Source organism: Podarcis liolepis, assembly GCF_965112155.1.
Source record: "Podarcis liolepis genome assembly, chromosome: 15".
In the NCBI taxonomy this organism is placed as follows: domain Eukaryota; kingdom Metazoa; phylum Chordata; class Lepidosauria; order Squamata; family Lacertidae; genus Podarcis; species Podarcis liolepis.
The window spans coordinates 9,840,816-9,858,334 of NC_139566.1; the positions used below are offsets into that span (position 1 = coordinate 9,840,816).

The 17,519-nt window shown below is 47.0% G+C and overlaps 1 protein-coding gene across 4 annotated transcripts in view; it reads left to right on the plus strand.

Moving 5' to 3' along the window:
- TDRD10 (tudor domain containing 10) overlaps positions 1 to 17,519 on the plus strand; it is a gene marked incomplete at its 5' end in the record, with an annotated part of 34,363 nt that overhangs the window by 7,067 nt on the left and 9,777 nt on the right. The window contains 6 exons of one of the 4 annotated variants that reach the window (XM_083477209.1): positions 510 to 914; positions 5,963 to 5,991; positions 6,773 to 6,849; positions 12,316 to 12,377; positions 15,013 to 15,083; positions 15,954 to 16,104. In XM_083477209.1, coding sequence (XP_083333335.1) covers positions 510 to 914; positions 5,963 to 5,991; positions 6,773 to 6,849; positions 12,316 to 12,377; positions 15,013 to 15,083; positions 15,954 to 16,104 — 795 coding nt within the window. Of the gene's footprint in view, positions 1 to 509; positions 915 to 4,692; positions 4,873 to 5,962; positions 5,992 to 6,772; positions 6,850 to 12,315; positions 12,378 to 15,012; positions 15,084 to 15,953; positions 16,105 to 17,519 lie in introns of those variants that run through there. The other 3 variants (XM_083477211.1, XM_083477212.1, XM_083477210.1) reach the window with 3 other exon arrangements.

A 17,519-nucleotide genomic window follows, 5' to 3' on the forward strand; every position in this document is an offset into this window, starting at 1 on the left:
CATCAATTTGGGTGGATCGGTAAAACAGTTACACCTACGGAAATATAAAACTCATCCAACAATATGAGCAACTGGGAGAGCGCTTGGAGGTAGAGGACCCCTGGACCCCACTTTTAATGCCTCATTTGCCCAGCTCTGTAGCCCCCCAAAAGTGGGTAGACAACTTTCTCTCTCTCTGCCAACAAGCTGGGAGTCGGAGTAGTAAGAATTTTAAATTGTAACCAGGAGGGGCTTTGGAAGGAAGGGCAACTATTGCTGCCCCACTTTTTTTGGGGGGGGGGGTGAGATCAAACAAGTTATATCTCCTAAACGCTTTTCAGCAGACAGAAGGGGTCTTAAATTTTCATTTTTGGAAAGGAAGAAAGACATAGACTTTTCCTAATAAGAGGCAGGGGAGAAAAATCATTTGTGGGAGATGCAGCTAGCAGGCAGAACTGGGGTTTCTTGGTCCTGGGGGTGGGAGGGGGCCAGAAAACAAGAGGGGGGTGCCTCTCAAGGCTGTTAGGGGCATGGAAAGGGGTCTTTCCAAGAGGGGGATCCTTTTACACGGCGGGATAGGGGGCGGCAAAGGATCACCCCTCCCTCTCCTTCACCCAGCCCTGGGGTGGGGTCGCCCCATGGCGCCCTCGGGCTCCGCTGTTTGGTTTTGCTTTTACCTGCTTTTGCTCGACGGGACCCTCGGCCGCTGCTTTTCCACGCCGTCCCAAGGCGCCTCTCCCGCTGCTGCTGCCGGACAGGGAAGGCGAGAGGGCGGCTGGCTCTGGCAAGAAGCCTCCCCGCCCAGATCCGGAGGGGGCGGCCTGGCGAGCCGCGAGGGGTCCGGCCTCTGGGCGCGGATGAGAGAGGCGAGGAGCGGAGCCCGGGCGCGCAACTCGCGCGTTTTCACGGGGCTTGTGCGCCAGCTTTTCTTAAAGGTTTAAGGAGCGACAGGATATTATTGTTATCATTTAGTAAACATGCACTTTACAAAAAAAAAGGTTGCGTAGTGAATTATAAACATTACTTCTCCATCCTCCCCTTTCTTCCTCCTTTTCTATAGATTGTCTCCAACTCAAACCCCTTGAAATTAATGGATCGAGTTAGTCATGCCCATCAGTTTCTTTTCTTATTATTTTCATTTATATACATTTCTATTATTTTGCCAGATTTTAACATTTTCGATTTCGACTCCCTTCCCCCTCCTCCTGCGGTTCCTTACATTCCCCCCATCTTTTTCCCTTATTATCTTAACTTATTCTTTTATTCTTCTGTTCTGATATATGTCATATATCTATCTCTCTATCTGTCTGTCTGCAAGTTTTCACAATAATCCTGCCAATGTCTTAATCTGTTTACAACTTGCTTGTAAATACACAATAAACCACTTCCATTCCTTTCTAAAGAGTTTGTTTGTTATCTTTATTTGTTATTCTTCCAGTAAGTTTCGCCATTTCTGCATACTCCATTAATTTCTGTATCCAATCTTTCGTCGAGACCTCTTCATCTTTCCACTTTGGGGCAAATCACATTCTTGCGGCTGTAGTAGCATGCATAAAAAAACAAACAACTATACTGTTTGGATAGTTCTAATCCTATAATTCTCAAGAGAATACCCATCAGTTCCAAGGGGTTTACTCTAAGTAGTTGTAACACGGGAGACAGGTTCTTTCGGTCCATCCACCCATGAATATTCTCATCCATCACTTCATGTACAAATATTCATGTGTTCTTCCATACAGATATATTCCATCCATCCACATACATATTTCATCACGCTCATATATATCTACACTTTCTTCCTTTCGTCTGTCTAAATGCAACATGTCTGCCTCTTCATCAACCACCTGTTTGACTTTCTGTCTATTCACCTGGTCCAGTCATGCTTATACAAGTCTGTCGATCCATCCATGTCCCCCCATGTCCATATCTATCGGTCATCCGTATATGTATCTGTTTGTCTCTCCATCCATCCATGTCTGTGTCCGCGCATCCCATGTCCAGGTCTGCCTCTAGCCGTCCTTGTCGAAATTGGTCTAACTGTCCGTCCATGCCCATTGATCGAGGTACAATACCAATTCATCCATCCATCCATAGACAGACAGATTCGTACTTGCCCATCCACCCACATACAAATCTACCTCTCCAGTCTTCCATTTCCATCCATTCAGATGCATGTGTTTGTTTATCCATATGTTGTTTAGTCGTTTAGTCGTGTCCGACTCTTCGTGACCCCATGGACCAGAGCACGCCAGGCACTCCTGTCTTCTACGTTTATCCATATAATAATAACCATTTTATTATTCGATTCGTACCCCACTCTTCTGACTGGGTTGCCCCAGCTGCTCCAATGTATGCAGGGGGGACGGGACAGATTTGTACATGTATCCACCCATCAACGTACAGATCTGTCTGTCCATCCATCTCCCGGTTCTTAGTCCAACACACTTGAACCACTACACCACAAATGGCTCCCAATATATTGTGTTTGTTTGTTGTTACTTACATATTTGCTTAAACTGGAAATTTTCATTTTTGAAACTGTAGTTTTGCTTGTTTACCTTACGACAGCACGGGCATTTTTGTCTTTTATTGGATCCGTCTTACATGCTATCAAACGTTTTGCATATTGCCATTCCCACCCCCACCCCAAATTTTTTAATACTTTGTTCCCTGCTCTGGGATTGAAAGGATTCAATGAAGAGCAAGCTATAAATATTGTTTTCTTTTTAAGCCCCTGTCTATACCAGCCTGTTAATCTCTGTAAAAACACGTCCATCTCTAGCCATTGATAATCACCATAGTAAAGGGACCAGCATATTAATTTCTTTCCTAAGCGCTTCGTGTTTTAAAATATGCATATTTATTCAAAGCATTGTACATATTCATTCTTCCTGGCCGCCGCCACAGACTGTAATGCAGAAAGATAAGAAGGAGGGAACTTTTGCAAATGAGCCCAGACTGGGGACTCCAAAAATGCAATTTAAAAACAAAATGTTGCCATCCACTCCATACATTTAAAGCACACCTGATGCACATTTAAAGGACATTACACGCCCCCACAGAATCCTGGGAACTGTAATTTGTTAAGGGTGCTGGGAATGGTAGCTGTTAGGATTTTTTGTGGAAACTCATGCAATGCACGTTGAATGCACTTTATACAGAACTTGCTCACGAGTAAACGAGAGGGACAGGGTGGGTCTGCATGGGTGAAATATGACACATGTTTTCTTGTTATACATTCCACCGTGCTGCTGAATTCTGGATCCTGTCTTGGAGATCCACGATCCTATGCATGGGTTTATTTGGGAAGCTCAATTGGGTTTTGGCACAGCGATGATCTCAGGAGCAAATCCCACTGCCATGCATGAGGCTTACTCCCGAGTAAAAGCATGCACCGACCTGGGACATGCAACCATCATCTGAGGCCCTCCTCTGTGAGAGGTCCAGAGGGTGGCAACATGAGAACAGGACCTTTTCTGCAGTGGCTCCCTATATGTGGAAGGTTGTCTCCAATGGGGTTCACTTGGCACCTTCATTACATGTCTTTAGGCACCAGGCAAAAACTTTCCTCTTCTCCCAGGCCTTGGGCTGCATAAACAGTCTATGGCCTTTTAAACTATGTGTGTGAGGATTATTGTTTTCATTTGTTACTATGGGATGTATTTTTGTGTTTTTTATTGTAAAGTGCCCTGTGACCCTTGATTGAGGTATAGAAATTATTATTATTATCCTTTGAGCAGGGCTGGGTTTAGGTTTGATGAGGCCCTAAACTACTGAAGGTAATGAGGCCCTTTATATGTCCAGCTGTCCTTGGTCAACAACAAATTGTCACTGTTTTTTGTGTTGCATACATGATATATGGCAATTTATGGACCTAATAAGTATCTACACAACACAAAACACTATTGCTGTAAGTTTTACTTTGTTTTTTATCTTATATTTTGGAAATGTACATCCAGTTTTCCCCCCTTTAAATTTTTTGGGGGGCTCCCAAGAGAGCGGGGCCCTAAGCCAGGCATGTCCAAAATCCGTTTTGGGGGGCCTAATCTGGATCTGGCCCCTTTGGCAGTTTATTTACTGGGGTAAAATCCGAAAAAAGCCCTCAACAACTTCAATCCTAAAAAAAGGTCAAAAACTTTGGTTGGCCGGCCCCCACGGCCCTTCACTTCATCAAGTCTGGCCCTCTTTGAAAAAAGTTTGGACACCATTGTAAACTATAGCTTGTTTAGCTTATACGTAAATCCGACACTGCCTTTGAGTAAAAAAGGTTTGCTCTGGAATTGTACTCTGCATGTTTTACAAGCCAAGCAATTTGTGCACAGCATTCGCTCGTTTGCTTTGATCGGCTAATTAGAATCGCAGAATTGCAGAGTTGAAAGGTACCCCCAAGGGTCATCCAGTCCAACCCCCTGCGAAACAGGAATCTTTTACCCAACATGGGGCTCCAACCCATGACCCTGAGATTTAAGCGTCTCATGCTTTCCCGGCTTAGCGATCCCAAATCTGCCTCGCGAAATTATTTCACTGGATCCACGGCGCGTTTGCAAAAACCTCCATTTAAGAGTTTTTAAAAGCCACGCGTCCCTCGCGCGAAAGAAATCGAAATCTGCCCTGGCGAACGGGGAGGGGCTTCTTCCTTTTCCTTTTTGCAAGCACGTCTCTCGTTTGCAAAAAAAACCCCCACCGCCTAGTAGCTCTTCCTGCACGAGAAACTCCGGCGCGGAGAAACATTCCCGCCTCTGCAAAATAAAAACCGGCGCATCGCAATCCATTACAGCTGCAAGATCTGTGGCGCCACTATTTAAATTGAATAAAAGGAGCGGCGTGGTGGCGCATTGCATGGCGCGAGTGCTGCAGGTGCGTTTTAGCCAGCAAGGACTGGGGGACCTGCTGGTAAGAGCGCTAACAGAAACGGCACCCTGGTATCCGGGTTTTGCAACTCTCCCTTTCCAATAAAAGTCCCGCGGGACGGAGGAATGCGGATTGATTCCGGATTCGAAGCGCGCGCGGCAGCTGCGTCCGCACGCCGCCCTGCCAGCGTTGCTGCGCGCTCAGGTATGGCCCCAGAGAAAGTGTGGGGAGGTTGCCTTGGCCCTTGACGCTGCGGGTTCCTCTTCTCCTGAAATGGCTAGATATCTCTATTTTTAATTCGCCTTGGAAGGGGGGCGGTCATGGGGAGTCTTCCTTCTTGCTTCCTGCTCTTTCTCCAGTCCCTCCCCCCACCCTATTTCTCCCTCCTTTTCCCCCTCTCTCTATTGCTTAGGGTGGAGAACCTGCGACCCATTAGAGGTGTTACTTTGGCCTCAGAGGGAGTTGCAACACTACAAAGTAAAAATGCAGTTTTGAGCAGCAGATTCCTGTTTTGCAGGGGGTTAGACTAGATGACTCTTGGGGTCCCTTCCAACGACAATTCTGTTATTCTGCTATTCTAATTAGCTGATTATAAACAAGCATTGAGCTAAGGCTGTGCCCAGATGCTGGGCTTGTAAAACATGCGTACCACGATCCCAAACCAGAGCTTGCTATATAAACACACACACACAGGCCATGCTTCCTGGGGCAGATGGGAATTGTAGTTAATCAACATCTGGAGGTCCACACAGTCCTCCCATCTCTTTCACAACCTAATAGGTTGTTGTCAGGCAGTTTTGTGGGTTTTCTTTCTTAATACTTGCGAAGCTAAATATTGGTGTGTTTTTTTCCTTTTAAATTTTTCAAACTTTATTGTGACATAATGATATTGTTATTAACCACCACAAGGTTAAATATTTTTACCTAATGAGCCCTTACCCCATAGTATTTAGAAAATGCTGTCTTGTTTTTTGGGTGGCGGCTCCATTTTGCTCCCAAAATGATTGGCACTGCGCCACTCACATTTGCTCTTGGAGGGGAAAATGATGACAGGCCATTCCAGTAACTTTATTTCTTCCTGGTGGTTGCTGTTGTTTAAATTGATAATAATTACTTCCGGTCTCCTTTTCAGGTTGATGTCTCCATGGACCCTTTGAAGATGTGAGTATTTGGAGTAGAGGATAAGATGTGGTTCAGAGAAGGCCTTAGATATCCAAGCAATGGCTGAATGTGAGCTAGTATGATTACAAATAAATGTGGATTTTGTTCCTCAGCCTGAAATAAGGAGGTTGGCTGTCATGGCCTTTTTAGTGGTGGCTCCCAGATGGTAGAACGATCTTCCCCAGAGAAGCTCGCCTTTTGCCTATGAAGTCCCCCCGCCTTTTGGTGTCAAGTGAAGTTTTTAAAAAGAATCCCAGCCATTTTAACATCATCCTAGGCATAGTTCCATCCTTATTTTCAGACGGTGATATATCAATACATCACAACGTTTAGCCGGTGATATATTGCGATGTGGAAAGCCAGATATCGCCCAGCCCTATTACTGAGATGTTAAATTTCTGCCTTTTATGGTGGTTGAGAGTGCAATTTTATTTCTGCGGAGTTTTCCATCTCTCTGTGTGATTGTATCATGGCTGAGGAACCTTTGACCCTCCAGTGGCAGCTGGGCTCCAATAGGAAGCTGCCTTAGTTGGACCAAAGTTTGTAAGCCAGCAACAAACTATGGTTTCAGGTGATTAAACAAACCACAGTGAAGCTGCTGGGGCAGAGTTGAAACATATAATACCGAGTCGAGATTTAATAAACCATGACTCAGGTTGATGTGCGAGACAGGCCAAATTTTGCTGCGATGAATGTGTGTTACCCTATTTCTTTCCCGTTCGGAAATAATTCATCTATCAACACACATGGCATCTAAGGTTTCTCTGAACTTACTTCTCAGGTCAAACCCTGGCAACGAGAGGAATAATGGCAAAACTCTGAAGAAGCATGTCAAAGCAGCTCCGCCAAGGCATCCTGGTAAGTTTGCGCTGCTCAGTTTTTGAAAATGTTTGGGCTCGGGAGTAATAAACAAATGGCACCTGCAACACAGTGTTGCAGTATGGAGGATTTACTGCCTTTGGGTGGCGCTGTGGGTTAAACCACAGAGCGTAGGACTTGCCAGTCAGAAGGTCGGCAGTTCGAATCCCCGCGACGGGGTGAGCTCCAGTTGCTCGGTCCCTGCTCCTGCCAACCTAGCAGTTCGAAAGCACGTCAAAGTGCAAGTAGATAAATAGGTACCACTCTGGCGGGAAGGTAAATGGCATTTCCGTGCACTGCTCTGGTTTGCCAGAAGCGGCTTAGTCATTCCGGCCACATGACCCGGAAGCTGTACGCCGGCTCCCTCGGCCAGTAAAGCAAGATGAGCGCCGCAACTCCAGAGTCGTCTGCGACTGGACCTAATGGTCAGGGGTCCCTTTACCTTTATAGCCCAGCTCTCCTTCAAGGAGCTCAGGATGGCATACAGAGTTCTCCTCCCCATGTGACCCTCACAACAACCCTGTGTGCGGATTTGAGTCCTGGTCTCTCCAAAGTCCTAATCCGACATTCTAACCACTGTACTGCACTGACCAGAGAATGGTGCAATGTTTAGCGTTCCTTTTAAGGTTGATTCCTGCCAGCCATGCCCTCTGCCAGGATGCTCCATTCCGTCCCCTCTCCCTGACTTCCACTGGCTTCTGAACATAGATAAGTCCTCCCTGAGCTTTTCTGCTTTGCTTTCTTAGCTCCCGGATTCAATCCCCTTAGGTGGGAGGTCAATAAAGAGATTTCTCCCTCCCCTCCACTTTAAACAAATAAATTAAAAGAACAAACCTCCCCGTGTGTGTGTGTGTGTGTGTGTGTGTGTGTGTGTGTATATACAGCCATCTTCTCAGAAAAACTCTTCACAAGCTCAAGAGGTCAAGACACGAAAGCTTTAGCAACTAATCCACACTTAATGACCCACCTAAGTGGTACTCAGAATATCACTCAAGAAATCACTCAAGATATCCCTCAAGTAATTAAGGATATCCCTCAAGTAATTAAGGAACAAAAGAAGAAAAGGCACACTAACCTGGGAACTTCCTCTCTGCCCAGAACGTTGGAGGCTATACACCACACCCCCTCAACAGTATTTATAGGAACTCAAACACTGAGATCCTGCTCTGTTCCAGTAACAAGAAGCCGAAAGCACCAGCCTGAAGATGACGAGTGAGACCTCGTCGAAACGTCGCCTAGACACCCCAACTCTTACACGGGAAGACACCCGAAGACACCAAAACCTGCATATATATATATATATCTATATATACAGGGAAGGAAGGGGAAGAAAACACCTTTTACCTTTTCTGCTTTACAGAAACTTTCCTTAACATTTTTATATATTTACAATTTTTTGGACAAAGTAATAATAATTAATTAATTAATGTACAGCCGTACCTTGCAAGTCGAACGGGATCCATTCCGGAAGGCCGTTCGACTTCCAAAGCATTTGAAAACCAAAGCTCGGCTTCTGATTGGCTGCAGGAAGCTCCTGCAGCCAATCGGAAGCCGCGTTGGATGTTCGGCTTCCGAAAGAACGTTCGAAAACTGGAACACTCACATCCGGGTTTGGATCATTTGGGAGCCAAAACATTCGAGAACTAGGCTGTTTGAAAAGCAACTGTATTTAAAAAGAAGGGGCAAGTGCAAATGGGCCAACGTTTGAAATTAATAGGGAAATAATGGAGAATGGGAACAGGAAAGGGTCTGTATGAGAGGCAGGTCAGAGTGGCTTTTCTCAGGGTGGGAGAAGCTCTCCCAGATGGGAAGTGGGAAGATTCAACTTCTCAGTATGTGTGAAGATTAAGGTAAAATGGTGACTAAGGGCCACATAGATGTATTTATAATTTTGTGTTTTATGAGGATCATTAATGTATTTTACTTTAGGATTTTTCTGTTAGATCTATTTTATTATTATTATGATTCCCTTTTGTCTATTTTGAATTTTATGGCATATTTGGTTGAAAACCTTTAATAAAATTGATTCCAAAGGGAGAGAATGTGGAGCTATTAGCATAATGAAGAGAGATTTGTATGCATTGCCCAATATATTGAACTTCACTGTCTGGCCCTCGGGACTCCCTCCAGGCCGGGCCCCACACTTCCCTGTTTGCACTCTCCTTAAGACTTTCTGCCTGCCTTACCAAATTTTGATAATGCTTCCTGATTTGCCTGGATGGAGGATAGAGGGGGCTTTGTTTGTGTGGAAAGTAGCCTACCATACGGACTGACATGTGGCCCATGAGAGATTACCCAGAACAGAATGTGGCCCTTGTTGTAAACAAAAATTGCCCTTTCCCCTTATGGGGTATCCAAGAGCCCATATAGAGTCCTTACATAGGTTCCCTATTGGTAGGAGAGAATAACAGAGGCCAACCAGAGAATATTGAGAAGCAAAGCAGCTAGTAAGCTTGATCTTTATTAATCTGTTGCAACAGGGTGCTCCCCTCACACACAGGAAAGGAGGAGGGACAACGAAAAATGGCATGCAAGGCCTTATACAGTGGTGCCTCGCAAGACGAAAAGAATCCGTTCTGTGATTCTCTACGTCTAGCGGTTTTTTTCGTCTTGCAAAGCAAGCCCATTGAAGGATTAGCGAAATAGCGCTATTAGAGGCTTTTAGTGGCTTATCTGCTGATCAGATCAGCTGATAAGCGGCTTAGCGCTATTAACGGCTTATCTGCCGATCGGATCAGCTGATAAGTGGCTTAGCGGCTTAGAAAAAGGGGGGGAGGAGGAAAAAAAAAACAGCAGGAACTCGCAAGACATTGTCGTCTTGCGAAGCAAGCCCATAGGAGATTCATTTTGCGAAGCACCTCCAAAACGGAAAACTCTTTCGTCTAGCGAGTTTTCCGTCTTGCGAGGCATTCGTCTTGCGGGGCACCACTGTAAAGACTTTTGAAATTGCCACCCTGTAGGTCAAGACCACCCCCAGAAACATCATACATACATCACAGAAGGGGTGTAACCTAAGACCACCCCTCAGATACCTCACACCTACATCACAGAAAAGGCTGTCTAAACAGAAATTTGAATGGCAGGTTACTTGATTGGATTGCCTGGGGAGCCTGGCCAGTCTTTTGTAGTGATAAATACTTAGTTCCTGGGCCAGGTCACAGGCTCACACCCTATTCAAACACAGACATACCCTTAAGACAGGATTTGTGAAGGAAAAGACAGTGGGGAGGCTTTTCCACTTTGACCTTGCAGAGAAAACATTTGCTCAGTTTAGGAATCAAAATGGCTTCAAGTCGGTCTTCCTGTGCTGATCTATGTACGTGCAGTTATGAACATTACCAGATATCGAAGACCTCAAAATTCCTATCACACCCTCAGGCTGGAGAGAGTTGTGCACCCCTGAAATAAAGGCACATAAGAAAAAAACATTTTGAAAAAATATGGTTCCGGAACTGGAATATTAATAGATAATGTGTAAAACGTCCAGGGGTAACCAAGGAAATAATAAAAGAATAAATGGAATAATGATTAAACTACAACAACACAACAAGATGGAAGGAGTAAAAAAAAAAAGGGCGAGTGGGGGGTATAGGGGAATTTATAAAAATTTCTAATATAATATTTCTAATCACATTGCATTTATATACAGTAAAGGGAAGTTTATAGCAATTAGGTATATTTTAATTTAGTCAACTATGTAATAGGCTTATGTTACAAAATGAATATGGATTTTGAATTAGATGTTTGTAATTCTTTTTCGGTTTTGGAATAAAGTTTAAAAAAGAAAAAGAAAAAACATTTTGGTTTCCCTGCAGAGATTTATGCCCCGTTCCCTGCCCCAAACCAATCTGGCTGCAAAATCTCGGGCTGTTTTTAAGGATTGTGTGTGTGTTGTGCGTTTCTTTGGCACCCATTTCAGGAAAACGGGAACCGCGGTGCTCCTTTCTCCTCCCAGCCCTCTCGGCTGGGTTTTCTTTCCACACAATGTGCCTGCAGGCTTCTGAACAGGGCATAATCCTTGACGGCCAAACATTTCTCCCCTCGTTGGGGTCAGAAGTCAGAAAGCCATTGTCTGGTTATTTATAGCTGCGTCCTGTCTCTGAATTTTCTTTGTTCGTTTGGGGCAGGCAGGTTGGAAAGCAGCCGACAAGTGGCAGGCAAGCCGGCTGGAGGTTTTTCGCTTGTGCCGGAGCCATTTTTACTGGGCGAGGGGGTTAGCGTGCTCAGCTGCACAACATCCAAGTTCTTCCCCCCACATCCTAGGGGAGGATGGTGGGGCGCAAGGCAAGGAGCCCAAGTGTGGGTGGAGCGAAAGCTGGCGATTGGTGGAGCCAGAGCCCATCAGAGGAAGTGCCAGTTTAGGCCACATTCACAGCATAATGCACATTTGGAGCGCATGGCTTTGCCCCAGAGAATCCTGGGAACTGACATTTACCCCTCACAGGGGATTAGGCCAAATCTAGTCCTACATCCTTCTGACAGTGACTGACCAGGGCCACGGGTGGCGCTGTGGGTTAAACCACAGAGCCTAGGGCTTGCCGATCAGAAGGTTGGTGGTTTGAATCCCCGCGACGGGGTGAGCTTCTGTTGCTCGATCCCTGCTCCTGCCAACTTAGCAGTTCGAAAGCACAAAGTGCAAGTAGATAAATAGGTACCACTCCGGTGGGAAGGTAAACGGCGTTTCCATGCGCTGCTCTGGTTCGCCAGAAGCGGCTTAGTCATGCTGTCCACATGACCCGGAAGCTGTACGCCAGCTCCCTCGGCCAACAAAGCAAAATGAACACTGCAACCCCAGTCATCCGCGACTGGACCTAATGGTCAGGGGTCCCTTTACCTTAAATACCACTTAATTGGTCACGGTTTCCCCCAAAGAATTCTGGGAGCTGTAGTTTATTACAGATGCTGAAAGTTGTTAGGAGACCCCCAATTTCCCTGGCTCAGCTACAATTCCCAGAGTGGATTAATGAGTCAATCCCTTTTAACGGGGGACTATGGGAATTGTAGCTCAGGGGAGGGAATAGGGGGGCCCTAACAACTCTCAGCACCCTGAACAAATTGCAGTTTCCCAGGATTCTTTGGGGGAAGCTGCGTTTGTTTAAAGCAGTATGATACTGCTTTAAATGTGTATACTGGGGTATCTCGGGTTAAGAACTTAATTCATTCTGGAGGTCTGTTCTTAACCTGAAACTGTTCTTAACCTGAAGCACCACTTTAGCTAATGGGGCCTCCTCCTGCCGCTGTGCCGCCTCTGCATGATTTCTGTTCTCATCCTGGAGCAAAGTTCGTAATCCGAGGTAATATTTCTGGGTTAGCGGAGTCTGTAGCCTGAAGCATATGTAACCTGAAGCGTATGTAACCCGAGGTACCACTGTACTGCAGATGGGGCCTTAGGGTGTCGAACCAAACCCCTTATTTGTGGGGAGTGGGAGGCATCTCTCAAAAATTCCTCTGGTTTTCTCCTTCCAGGGTCCTTCAAGAAAAAAGAATCTGAACTTTTTGTCGGCAATCTCCCATTGGATATCAAGGAGGTGAGGCTTGGTGCTTTCTGTTTCGGAATATATTTCTTGCGGACACTTCTGCCGACTGCCTTTGTCTCGTGATGTATATTAAGCTGCGAAAAATGCGCCTGTGATATGGTCTAGATACTCCCATGTTTTGGTTTTCACCTAAGTTGTCATCTACAACCCTCCTCTTTAAACCAACACCCCAATCATAAATGTGTCTTTCTTACAAGGATGTATACTGGGCAAGGGAAATGTCAGTTCTCTGTCCAGTGAGAAGGTGGGACCTGGGAATGGGTTGCCTCTGTCTACAACCCAGGACATGCGTGGTCATGTGACACGGTCATGTGGCGCAGCTTTGTGGGCATAATCTGGCTCAGAAGGCTCCGCCTTTACCCCTTCTAGCCCGCCTTCACCCCAGTCCATCTGCAATATGTACCGTATTTTCCGCTCTATAGGACGCACCTTTTCCCCTCCAAAAATTAAGGGGAAATGTGTGTGCGTCCTATGGAGCGAATGCAGGCTCCTTGGCTTCAGCGATAGCAACGTGAAGCCTCCGAAGCCCATAGGATGCGCTCCCTCTGCGCTCCGAAGGCTTCGCGCTGCTTTCACTGAAGCCTGGATAGCGAGAGGGGTCGGTGCGCACCCTGAAACTAGGTGCGTCCTATGGTCGGGTGTGTCCTATAGAGTGAAAAATACAGTACTTAAAGCACTACCGTGCCACATTAAAGGATCACAGCTTCCCCCAAAGAATCCTGGGAAATGTTGTTGGTTAAGGGTGCTGAGAGTGGTTAGGAGACCCCTGTTCCCTTCACTGAACTATACACAACTGAGCTATCACCTGGGATAGCTCAGTTGGTAGAGCAGGAGACACTTAATGTCCGGGTTGTGGGTTCAAGTTCCACGTTGGCCAGAAAGATTCCTTCATTGCATGTTGTATGTATATATAAATTGATGATGGTATGTAAAGTAACACAGTAGCTTACAGCTCGGAAGCTAAATAACTCTTCTAGGTGATTGGTAACTTCTTTGTAAAGACTATACAATGTCCAGACTCTTTATATTCAAAAGAACTCTACTTTCATAAACATATAACTGAGAAGAATACATTTACAATGTGATGCTTATTCACTTTGTTCCTTATCAAGAGCTCCTGTGCAGGTTTCTCCCGATCAGCGGCGTAGCGTGGGTTGTCAGCACCCGGGGCAAGGCAAGTAATTTGCGCCCCTAACCCCTAACCTGCCGCCGCTGCCAGCTTCTTCTTGCTGCTGCCTGGTCTGGTCTGGTGTGGTTCTCTCCCGCGCTCAGCGCTGCGCTGGGCGGCCGCTGCACTGTCCCTCCGCCAGATAGTCCCTCGCTCTCTCTCCGCACCGCACGCCTGGCACCCCACCCCCACAGTGGGCGGTGACCCGGCGGCTCGGATCGGATTTGCACAGCCAGCACTGCAGTGAGAGAGAGTGAGTGAGCCAGGTAGGGGCAGAGAGCTGCGAGTGCGAGCGCCCCCCCCCGATGTTGTGCCCGGTGCAGCCGGCCCCCCCTGCACCCCCCACGCTACGCCACTGCTCCCGATTAACATTTCTGTTTTCTAGCCATATCACTTGGTCCAGTCTGGTGTCCATAGCAATGTATCACAGCCACTTGGTTGGGTGCCCATACTGCATAATGAATGAAAATTGTTTCTACCAACATACGTGTGCAAAACTCGTGAGGCTGAATCCCTGGGAAAGGGGAGGGAAAGAGGACCTGGAAAATAGATATAAACTCTTTGTAAAATGCTTTCAGGTGTGCTTGCTGTGAATCAATCACGCAGGTGCCTTTCTGCTACTCCGGATAGCAGGAATAAAGACTCTTTCTCTGAATTAACCCCTTCCCCGGGAGCAATGCTCTTCCTACCCGTGAGAAAGGCCTTAAAGGCTACAGTTTCACTTCAGACAGATCACACGGACACACACTGTCCTCAGCAGAGCAGCCATTCTCCTCACATACGCACAGAGAGGAGCAGAAAGCAGTTAAAAAACAACAACAGTTACTGTGGAATAACAGTCACAACGGAACGGAATGCCTCTCTCATCTCATGTGACTCAGCCAATCACACGAGAGCTACTGCCAAAGGGGAGAAAAAACCCATGTTAAAAATACACAGTAATTTAACATAAGTAAATATCCCCATTTAAGGAAATTTTTACCATTATCCTTAACGTTGCATTACTGGATAGCTCAGTTGGTTAGAGTGTGGTGCTGATAACGCCAAGGTTGCAGGTTCGACCCCTGTAAGGGGCAGCTGTAAGGGGCTAGATGATTATCAGGGTCCTTTCCAACTCTCCGATTCTGTGAGTAGCTGAGTGATCAGTCCTTCTTCCCAAGGGACTCTGGGAATTGCAGCTTGGGGGGGGGGGTCACCTAGCACTCAGCCCCTTAAACAAAAACTCCACCTCCCAGGATTCCTTGGGAGGAAGCCATGACTGTTTAAAGTGCTCAGTACTGCTTTAAACTCACCCTGCAGGCGAGGCCTTAGATTTAAAACTCAGGGACTTGCCTCTAAATGTACCCCTTTGTGTGCTGTAATTAAACTGCAGGGATCTCTTTTGGTTTAGCCCGGGGGTGATTTTCAGGGCGGGGTGTCTATCCCGTTGTGAATCTTCCCCTCTTGTTTCTACCTTAGACAGAGTTAGCGCTCGCCTTCAGGGAGTTTGGCGTGAAGACCGTCAAGAAGCACAAGGCAACTTTTACCAGGTACACCCTGCGCTAAACGGGAGGTATTGGAAGAAACCTTTGATGACCCTCTGTTCAGGGATAGGGGAACGTCCACCCTCCCGCAAGGGTGATCCTCTTTGGCCTTGCGAGGTCTTCCCATTATGGGCGGATAGCCTGGGGGGCTGAATGCATCCTCTCCACCTGTGGTGATGTTCAGATGAAGGATGAAGGAAGAGAACGGGGAGAGACTATGCCCTGCTTGCTTTGGGGGTCTTTCTCTCCTTTTATCTGGCTCCACCTCCTTTGACTTGGACACATCCTGCTGCCCGCAGTAGCTTGCTGTTGCCACTTTCCCCCAAGAGTGGGAGGACTGTGGCCCCTGAGGCCGACCGATCTGGCCCTCGCTGCTCTCCCTAGACCACGCCTCTCATACCACCTGCTTCATACAATCTATGCTTGCTTTTGTCTGGCCGGGACTTCTAAACCATACAGTCATACCTCGGGTTGAAGTCGCCTCAGGTTAAGCCTTTTCGGGTTGTGCTCTGCGGCGACCCAGAAGTAACGGAGCGCGTTACTTCCGGGTTTTGCACATGCGCAGATGCTCAAAATGACGTCACGCGCATGCGCGGAAGCGGTAAATCGCCAGATGCGCGTTGCGTTCGCTTCAGGATGCGGACGGGGCTCTGGAACGGATCCCATTTACATCCAGAGGTACCACTGTATATACTCGGTGGCCCCTCCCACTTTTGCCTCTGGCCCCGCCCACCACTGGCGTGTGGTTCCGGAAGGGCATGTAGCCCATGTCCTTAGCCCACGCTGAGTGTTTCTCCTTCCCCGGCCCTATTTTTTCTGGAGAAATTGAAATGCCAACATGGCGCAACAGCTGACGTCGCTTCTCCTTCTCCGCAGCTTTGGGTTTCTGGAGCTGGCGTCCGCCGACATGGTCAAGCTTGCCATCAAGCAGATGAACGGGAGCCTGGTTCACGGGCGACGCATAACAGTGGCCGTTGCAGAGGACAGGAGGCCCCGCGAGCCCACAAACAGGGACACAGAGATGCCGGTAAATATTCCTGCCTCTCTTTTAGCATCGTCTAGAATGACAGTTCGAAAGCACGTCAAAGTGCAAGTAAATAAATAGGTACTGCTCAGGTGGGAAGGTAAACGGCGTTTCCATGCGCTGCTCTGGTTCGCCAGAAGTGGCTTAGTCATGCTGGCCACATGCCCTGGAAGCTGTACGCCGGCTCCCTCGGCCAATAAAGCGAGATGAGCGCCGCAACCCCAGAGTCGGTCACGACTGGACCTAATGGTCAGGGGTCCCTTTACTTTATAATGACAAGGTCCCCTGGCCAGAACCCCTCTGACATGGTTTTATATCTCCTCGCAGACGCAGATAAGTATGTGACCTGGCGTGTAGCACTCTTTGCAACTTCCGCTAGGAAAATTAGAGCAAATTATATAGCCAAGGTAGCCACCAACTGTAAAGGAGATGAATTTATTTGACCCTATCTTTGTTGTTTAGTCGTTTAGTCGTGTCCGACTCTTCGTGACCCCATGGACCAGAGCACGCCAGGCACTCCTGTCTTCCACTGCCTCCCGCAGTTTGGTCAAACTCATGCTGGTAGCTTCGAAAACACTCTCCAACCATCTCGTCCTCTGTCGTCCCCTTCTCCTTGTGCCCTCCATCTTTCCCAGCATCAGAGTCTTTCCCAGGGAGTCTTCTCCTCTCATGAGGTGGCCAAAGTATTGGAGCCTCAGCTTCAGGATCTGTCCTTCCAGTGAGCACTCAGGGCTGATTTCCTTCAGAATGGAGAGGTTTGGTCTTCTTGCAGTCCATGGGACTCTCAAGAGTCTCCTCCAGCACCATAATTCAAAAGCATCAATTCTTCGGCGATCAGCCTTCTTTATGGTCCAGCTCTCACTTCCATACATCACTACTGGGAAAACCATGGCTTTAACTATATGGACCTTTGTTGGCAGGGTGATGTCTCTGATTTTTAAGATGCTGTCTAGGTTTGTCATTGCTTTTCTCCCAAGAAGCAGGCGTCTTTTAATTTCGTGACTGCTGTCATCATCTGCAGTGATCATGGAGCCCAAGAAAGTAAAATCTCTCACTGCCTCCATTTCTTCCCCTTCTATTTGCCAGGAGGTGATTGGACCAGTGGCCATGATCTTCGTTTTTTTGATGTTGAGCTTCAGACCATATTTTGCGCGCTCCTCTTTCACCCTCATTAAAAGGTTCTTTAATTCCTCCTCACTTTCTGCCATCAAGGTTGTGTCATCTGCATATCTGAGGTTGTTGATATTTCTTCCGGCGATCTTAATTCCGGCCTGGGATTCATCCAGCCCAGCCTTTCGCATGATGAATTCTGCATATAAGTTAAATAAGCAGGGGGACAATATACAGCCTTGCCGTACTCCTTTCCCAATTTTGAACCAATCAGTTGTTCCATATCCAGTTCTAACTGTAGCTTTTTG